Source organism: Chionomys nivalis, chromosome 5 (genome assembly GCF_950005125.1).
Source record: "Chionomys nivalis chromosome 5, mChiNiv1.1, whole genome shotgun sequence".
NCBI lineage: Eukaryota > Metazoa > Chordata > Mammalia > Rodentia > Cricetidae > Chionomys > Chionomys nivalis.
In genome coordinates, this window is record NC_080090.1 from 16,778,096 (window position 1) to 16,787,107 (window position 9,012).

The 9,012-nt window shown below is 49.6% G+C and overlaps 1 protein-coding gene across 1 annotated transcript; it reads left to right on the top strand.

The window, feature by feature from the left end:
- The first annotated feature begins 1,088 nt into the window (after positions 1 to 1,088).
- C5H1orf202 (chromosome 5 C1orf202 homolog) lies at positions 1,089 to 1,454 on the top strand. Its single transcript, XM_057769916.1, has one exon. It carries the CDS (start codon positions 1,089 to 1,091, stop codon positions 1,452 to 1,454), a length of 366 nt encoding a protein of 121 aa, XP_057625899.1.
- Positions 1,455 to 9,012: the final 7,558 nt, after the last annotated feature.

A 9,012-nucleotide genomic window follows, 5' to 3' on the forward strand; every position in this document is an offset into this window, starting at 1 on the left:
TTCACCTGTTATGCCCAGTCCATGAGGACCCCAAAAGACCACCAGGGAGACCGACTCACCCAAATGCAAAAGTTTATTGTGTGCACATTACAAGCCGGCAGGGATCTTGTCAGCGCAGCAGCAGCAAGAGGAGGTAGCCGCCCTTCTAGAGGGCATTATTTAAAGGCAAGACCCAGAAAAGTTACATTAGCAGAGTGTGGGGTGACGGGTTCAATCCTGATTGCGTGTATCTAGGGACTTTTCAGAAATTTTATTTTCGAACCTCACCTGTTGCTTATCAAGTTTTCTTATCGGCTGACCTTCATGTGGGGACATTCTGCCGACACCCGTACTTTCTAGCCGGCTACCCTGTTACTTTTGCCCCTAGCCATTTCTGAGGATGGGAGTGTTTTGCGGAAAATAACTTACACAAGGCACAAAATGGAGGCAGAGGACAAAATGAAGGAACTTCGGTTCTTCATCACCTACATGTGATATCTTCCCGAAAGGAGGGTTTTTCCTCTCATTTTCATTTAATCAACCAGGAAAAACAACTCTTACTTCACCCGGGAATCACTTCTTGTCAGGATTATGTAGTAATGTATTTACAGTACATTTGCCTTTGCCAAGCATATGCTAAATTATAGATATATTCTACAATATATTGACAAATCCATAAGGCCTAAATCTCCAGACCACTGCAGCCAAGAGACCCAGGGCCCTGTCTAATGTTGCTTAATAGTAGGGCAAAGCAGGACCTCAGGGTCCTTTCTCATTATGTCTGAAGTCACTCCGTAAGGAAAGGGCTCAGTTCCTGCACCCCTCCTACTTCTTTTGGTTGAGACAGGGGCTCATGACATACCAGGTCGACCTCGAACCCCTGAGTGCTAGGATTACACACGATGCCACTGTGCCTGGCCCTGGAGAAAACCCTAGCATCCATTGTGGAGTCACCTTCCACGTTTCCTTGGCAACCTAACCGGAGGGGGCGACTGGGGGCACACAGCCCCTGAAGGCCGCAGAGGGACGCAGGTCCTTTAGGTGTCCTGGGGGCCACCGCAGAGCTGAGCGGCCAGTGACTTTCCGAATCGTCGGCTCCGGTCCAGCCCATGGCGGAGGCGCGGGGGCTGCGGCGCGGTGGCGTGAAGCACGAGCTGCTGGAGAAGGTGGCGCGCCTGCGGCGGGGCGTGGAGCCCGAGGTGGCGGCGCGCAGAGCGGCGGGCGACAGCGGCTCAGGCTTGGGCTTCTGGTGCTGGCAGCGGCTGTTCGCGCGTGGCGCCCGGGGGGCGCGCCGGAGGAAGAGCAAGTTCCCACGGCCTGGCGCGGCCGCCCCGGAGCGCGGCGTGTGGGGACCTCTCGGCCTGCAGAGGCTGCTGCAGAGGCTGGCGAAGTGGCGGCGCCGCTACCTGCGGCGAGGGGAGCGGCCCGAGGGCCTGGAGGAGATCCCGCTGCTCGTGCTGGACCGCACGGACTAGAGACGTCCGTGCCGGCCTTGCCCGCACACTCACCGGCCTCCGGTCGGTTAGGTTTTATAAACGAAGGCAAGAAGTGAAAATAAACCCCTCACTGTATAGATGAAAGAACGTGGATTTGGGGGTGACTCTCTCATCCCAGGTGCAGGAGGGAGGCATCAGCTTTTTGAGCGCATCGGTGATGTCTTTAGGAGCCTCCTGGCCGGTTCCCGTCCCCACGCTGGGCAGCGGGTGTAATATTGCCTTCTTACCACAACCGCCTGGGTGGTGTGGAATTGCATCGCCATCCTTGATTTCATTTGTTTATAATGCAGATGTTGAACCTATGCTGCTTTTAAAAATGTATTATTTAGGACCTTAGAGATGGCTCTGTGGGTAAACCTTGGGACTCGAGTTCGAGTCCCTGAACCCATGTAAAGGTGGCGAGGCGACTCCAAAGAGTTGTCCTCTGACCACCACATGCACAATAGTAATACTAGGTAAAAATCATCACTCTTTCATCGTTCACAATTTCATATACATGCACACACACATACATATACGTGTGTATATTTACCTCTGATTTGAACATATCCCTACCCTATGTCCTCATTCTCCCTCTTGCTGTCCGGGATCCTTTCCCTTAAGATTCTTACAGGAAAAAAAAAAGACTTATAGTACTTTCGTCTTTACAGGTTCTTATGAGCCCATAAGCCAACATTAGAAGCAAGACTTGGGGTTGGGTGTGGGTGTGGGTGCTTGAGTCCGAGAATTGCCGCTAGAGATAAAAAGTAAGGGAACCGCCACCAGATTTCCTGGGGGTGGGGTGGGGTGTGGGGTGACCCTTGGTCCCTCTTCCTCCTCAATAAAAACCTTTCTAATGATACTCTGGCCTAACACCCCTGTCAGGATGAAAGTGAAATGTCGCCAGGGAAAATGATCGAAGCGCTCTCAAGGACTTGGAGGTTAATAAGCGACTGGAAGGGTCTTTCCTCGGGCTGCTCCCCTGTCCCACCCTCATCCTCAGTTTTCCTTACTCCGCAGACAGGAGCGGACCTTTCTAGCAAGCTGAAGATGATGTGCCCTGGTGTGTCCGACTCGGTAGACTTTGGAGTTTGCTCTGCTAAAGACCTAGAGAACCCACTAGGGGTTGGAGTGGAGTGGAGGGCAAATGGGGCGGGGGGGGGGGGGAGACACGTCTGGAAATGATGAGGTAATTCCACACGGTCCAGGGACAGGGGCAGTGGTGGGCAGGGAGTGTCAAAAAGCACAATTACAGCCCATATAAAGAACTTAATTGTCTCCGAGGTTCTAGATAATCAGGCAACACTGTTGTACGGAGCAGAGTGGTGGTCTATGAGCGGAGCAGAGGTTGGCTCGCAGGTGGAAAAGAACACAACACACCAGACTACCCATTTCAAAGCTGCTTTTCTACCCTGGGCAATACGGTTGTTTTCTGTTGTAAGGATTGAAACAGGGAAGACGGCACAGTGAGTCAAAAGACTGGTCTGTTGGGGACATGTAGTGAGCTGGCCAGAGAGGCCTGCAGGTCATGGGGGATGCCCCCCCCTCGTGCTCAGTTTGGGACCCCACCTCCCATTTCCCTGGGTACACCAGTTTTTAAAAAGTGAAGCTTCGCAATTGTCCTTCAAATGTGGAAATACTGCGAGGCAAAGGCGGGGCACCAGAGTTTTGTTTAGGCCCCTTAAAGGAAAACTACTTTCTTTTGATTAAAAGGTTGGAATCTGGAGCCAGGCATGGTGGCGCACACCTTTAATCCCAGCACTTGGGAGACAGAGGCAGGTGGATCTCTGAGTTCCAGGACAGCCAGGGCTACACAGAGAAATCCTGTCTCAAAAAAGCAAAACAAAGCAACAAAAAAATTGGATTCTGAGTTTTATCTGTGACCAGAGTGGGGCCATGGATTTTAATGTCTTAAAGATTAGAACATTATTGCCTGTTCCCTTCTTAAATGTTAATCCAACTGGGGCTGTCAATAACATGGCCTTGGAGATTCTCCCTCAGTTAAGTTGACTCTCCTGAAGACGTGAGAAGGAGGTGGGGGAGGAGAATGGCAACTCCCCCCAGCAATTTGACTGTTCCACGCCTTCCAATTTCTCTGTAACTTTAATAATTTTTTGATGTCATTGAATGCGGTATAGGTGGTTCCATTTTGATCTATTGGCCCTAGTGCCGAGTCTCAAACAATGGTCGTCTGTGATTTTTCTTTAACATGAGGGATGATGGATGGAATCCTGGCCAAGAAACTGGGAGACTCAGAAAAGCAGGAAAAGGAAGACACGGGTCAGAATGTTCGGACCAGGAACAAAGGCTTACAGCCCAGCTCCTCTGCAGTTCTGGGCTTTTAGCCTTGAACATTGCTGTGCACTTGGCATTTTTTTGTGAGTTTCTTTATCCTGTCATTTCCCAGCTAGCTTATAGAGTCTATAAATCTGTGACAGGGGAGACTTTTTTTTTTTTTCAAACCAGAAAAGCCATGAAACTTTATTCTGAAAAGAAAACCAGTTTTTCTGGCTCTTGTGCTGAACTGATTGGGCCTCAATTCCATTGATTCCCAAATTTAAAGGCTGTTCTGTAAGCCCAGTAGGATCCTCTGTGTGGAGAGACTGCACAGACCACTAGAATACCAAATTTCTAAGCCCTTAAGCACCAGAATGGAAGTGTTGCTGAATGACCCTCCAGAAATGTCAACTGCTAAGAGCTCCCTGAATTTATTTCTTTTTTAAAGAGCCAAGTGAAACTCCAGTTCATTTCCTAACCCTTAATTTGAATGTAGCTGTGCCTTTGTGTTTTGACCATTCTGAGGACTTGTCTTTACCCCTCAGTAGACTGAAGTTAGCCAAGACTCAGGTTTGGTCTGTATGGTGCATGCTCTCTCTTCCTCTTTCCTCCTAGCTCCCCGCCCCCTTCTACAGTTCTTTGTCTAAGCACACAGCTTGAAGCAGTGCTTAGCTTATTTGAACAGTTGCAGTGATTTAACGAACATCTTCAGCCTTCCTTTTTGACTCAGGCGCCACACCCAGCCTGGCAGGTTTGGTGTTGCTACCGAGCCTGCAGCTGACTCTTCTTGGCTACCCCCCCCTCAGAAGGGAGGACTTTTATTATGTATGTTTGCATGTTAACTGCCAGGTGTCTTCTTCTAGACCCCTAGCTCAGCTGCAATGCTCACGCTGGGTGCTCTCAGGTAAAATTCAGGAATAAGGACCTGGGGGTGTTTTCTCCCCCTCTTGACTACCTCAAGGCCAGGAACTTCCCATATTCTGTAATGGCAACTTTTACCCATGACCTTCTGGGCATAAAATAGCACCACACAGGCCTTGTTTCCTTAATGCCATCTTCTTCCTAATGGAAAACCAGGAATATTAAATGCAACCCCTCACTGTTCAGGCATTATTCTGTTGTCTTAAATAGTTCAGAAACACATCTCAAGGCCTGAGGAGGTAAGCCATCTTAGGGTTTGTGTTGGCAAAGATTTATTGTTTACTATGGGTACTGGGAATTGAGCCCAAGACCTATTTGTTCCAAGCTAGTGCTCTGCCACAGAGTTATAGCCATGGCTCTTTTAACTTAGAGCCAGGCTGTCTATTATGACATCTTGTGATTATTATGTCTTAGTTAGACTTTCTACTATGACGATAACACACCATGACCAAAAGCAACTTGGGGAGGAAAGGGTTTGTTTAAGGCTACAGTTCCACATCACAGTCCATCACCGAGGGAAGTCAGGACAGGAACTCAATAGGGCAGGAATTGGAGGCAGAAACTGATGCGCCTCATGGCTTGCTCAGCCTGTTTCCTTACAGCACCCAGGATCGCCAGCCCACAGAGGGCCCTGCCAGAGTGACCTGGGCCCTCCCTGATCAAACAAGAAAATGCACCAGAGGATTGCCCACGGGTCAGTCTGGTGGGGCATTTTCTCAGTTGAGGCTTCCTCTTTTAGAAATGACGCTAACATGTGCCAAGTTGACATAAAACCAGTCATTGCACTGTGCCTCACCAGACTTGGGGTCCTTATGCCCCAGCTTCGCAATCATAGAGGGAGAGCCTTGGGCTATGGTGCTGGCTACTTTCATCTTTGAGGGGTACCGTGTAAGCGTCAGGTTCCCCCAGGTAACTGCTGCAGAAATGTTAGCTGTAAGGCAGGAGCTAGAAGGCCTCTGAAGTGAGGCTAGCTCCTCTCTGTACTTTTCCTGAGCATCTCTCTGTAATCTGCCTGTTGGGGACTGCGGACCCTCAGACTCCAAATTTTCTATGACCCCTTGCCTGCTAAAGTAAACAGCTTGTTTTCCTGTGCTTGCAGCTGCTGTGAGCATAAGACCCTCATGAGTTCCTGATGGCAGAGGAGTGGTTTCTGGTGGGCTTGCAGCTGAAAACTCTTGAGAGCTAGGGCGTTGCCATTAGTCAAGGAGGCCCTATATAAGCCGCCCTGGAACACAATAAAAGGGGCATTCTTGTTTCAAGGATGATCCATGTCTGTGTGTGTGTTTCAATCTCTAGCCCCTTTCCCAGCTTGCGAACCATCCCGTGGTAGACAGGCAGGATGGTATACCTGTCTCCGGGTCTCACTGCAGTTAACTTGCCCTGTCCTGACCTGGAGGGCATGGTCTCTCGAGGGACTTACACCATGGCCATTACATCGGTGGCAGTCTTCGACAAAGCTGGATGTCTCTTCTAATACTCAAGGTAACCCCTTAGTTATGAGCCCCTAAAAATGAAAAAAGCAAAGAAAAATGATATACTTGCAACATGCAGAGGCATGGAGTAAATACTTCCAATCAGAAAGAGAATGACACAAAAGAGCTTAACCAAAGCATAGCAGAACAAACACCAAAGTCTGCGACTCTGGGTCCTGGGTCTGGGTCCTGTGGTGGCGTCAACTGGGCTCTAGCAAGCAGCCTTGGGCAGCCTGCCCCTCCAGTTCTGACGCCTCCAGCACCCACAGTCCCTCTGAAGGGGCAGCTCCACTCTATGTCCACAGCTTGCCTTGCCCTTCGGGAATGAGGCTCATTTATTAAAGGCCTTAAGGCCAGGGTCAGGTCTTGAGCTGGGACATCAGAAAAGAACAAGGAGCCAGGGCGGTGGTGGTGCACGCCTTTAATCCCAGCACTCGGAAGGCAGAGGCAAGTGGATCTCTATGAGTTTGAGGCCAGCCTGGTCTACAAAGTGCGTCCAGGACAGTCAGGGCTAAACAGAAAAATCCTGTAGAAATATATCAAAACCAGCATGAAGGGAAGGAACAGCTTCACTTGAAGACACGGACAGATACTTTACAAAGAGTAAGACTGAGAGAGCCAGGGAGGGCTCAGAGGAGCCTTGGGGGAGAATCCTCTGAACAGAGGAAATGGCTGACACTCATAAGTTTTGGGGTGCTTACTGTAGTATGGAGAAGCAGCTGGCTACGTCCCGCCGCCCAGCTAGCTTAGCCCCCGAAATAACCACATGGAAATTTAATACAATTTTTGTGTGGCTATTTCTGGGGCTAAGTAGCCGGGCAGCCGGAATGCAGCCCGCTCCTCCTCCTACTTCAGGTTCTGGCGGGAAGTTTTACATCATGCAATTTAGTCTGGGATAGTATGCCTGACAAACCGCATAGAGAAGCCAGGAATAAATCCCATAGTACAGAACAGCTTTGAAAAAAGATTGCTGGGTGATGGTTGTGCACACTTTTGATCCTGAGGAAAAGACAGGTGGATCTCTGTGAGTTTGAGGTCAGCCCGATCTACGGAGTGAGTGAATTCCAGGACAGTGTGAGCTACTTGGAGAAACCGTCTTGAAAAACTGTAAGAAAAGGATCCGTAATGCTTCACATGTGTGTGCACACACAAACATGAGGGATGTCCATACATGCACACGAGTGCAGGTGTCTGCCAAGTCCAGAAGAGGGTGCTGTGTCCCTGGAGCTACAGGCAGACACTGTCCACTGTGGGCATTAGGAATTGAACTCAAGTCCTACGCAAAAGCAGTCAGTACCACTCTTTACAGTAGAGCCATTTCTCCAGCTCCCAGAATACCTTAATTCTCTGGCCCAGGGTGAGAGCTGAAGGGGGTGTGGCCTGATTTCCTCAGGCTGGAAGATCTAGCCTCCTAAGAGTGACTGACTTCTTAAAGGGGCCGATTCATGTTCTAACAAACACAATTGTCAATGACGAAATGGATCTGTGCTGTACACTGTGGAGGAGACAAGCGGTCAAGTTCTCTTTGAACTGAGTTGCAACACAGGGCTGGAAAATTAACATACCCTTGAGGAAGGACAGCAAAGGTGTACTGCTGGACCAGCCAGCTGAGAGCAAATTGCTTCTGGTAGGCGTTATCGACAACGATGGAGAAAAAGCATGAGCAGTATCAGTCGACAAATACCAGAGGCCAGGAGCTGGGGCAGTGCACAGCCCCACATCTGGGGCAGCAGCTGCACTGGAATTGCCACTTGATTAAACTTAGGATAATTGGCTAATTGTCTTTCTCCAGATCCATCCATCTTCTGCACAGGCCAAATAGGAGACAGAATTAGGTAGAGATTTGGAGGCAACCCCCAAGCCTTCATCTTCCAAGTCTCTTGGTGCTGGTCTCTTCTGTCCCTGCAGGGATTCCATACTGACTTCACTGTTTTCCAGGACAGAGCAGCTTTGATGGATTCCTTTTGGCCTTTCAATAATAAGAGTCTCCACTCCCTCCACAGATAGGGGAACCAATGTGTCCCTATTATGCATTTCAGGACTGAGGAAGCAACCATCTCAGGATGAACTCAGGGACCCACGGTGTAAGGAAGGGTGGCCCTGCAGAATCAGTACAGGACACACTCAGACACCAAAGTCTCAGAACAAAGGAGATTTATTACCCCAGGAGGGCAAGCAGGGTGGGGTAGAGTTGTGTGTGTGTGTGTGTGTGTGTGGGGTGCTGTAAAGGCAGACAGCAGCGGCAGACAGCAGCAAGCAAGCAAACAAGCAGGAGTGTGGTTTTAAGGACAAAAAGTCCTTAAAAAAAGTTTGTGCTAGGGTGAGTTGCTAAGTCCTGATTGGACATAGTAGCCAAATAATGAATTTTGATTGTTGGGCCTTGGTGTTTTGTGTCAGGAACAAGTCAGTGGCCATACAAGGGAGTGGACCTTGGTGGCTAGCTTTAGGAATGCAGTTTAATGGTCTTTAGCAAGGAGAAGGGTGAAAGGCAAAGCCTGTTGGTACCATGTTTGCCATGCTCAGGCCATTGTAAAAGTTTGGAAATCCCGACAGTAGCCTAGAGGGAAAGAAAGAAATCTGGAACAACTTGCCAGCCCCAGATGTTCCCTCTGAATGTGCGTTCCCGACAGCCCTGTAGTGGCTAGCTCAAGACAGTCCAGCTTCACTAACTGCTTCCGTAGCCCCAGATGGTCCCCCAAAATATAGACATCAACTGACACAGCCTGCTCTTCCTTGACCAAGAATCCAGCTCTCCGAGTCCCTAACAACCACACCCCAGTATCAGCAGGAAGACGCCAGAGAAAACGATGCCCACTTAACTAACACCCAGTGATCCAACAGCAAAACTCAAAAAGGTGGGAACGATGGTTCTAGGCAGGCCCGGGCAT

Excerpts from the sequence above, each read along its gene's own strand:
- C5H1orf202 (XM_057769916.1), top strand. The coding sequence starts at position 1,089 with ATGGCGGAGGCGCGGGGGCTGCGGCGCGGTGGCGTGAAGCACGAGCTG.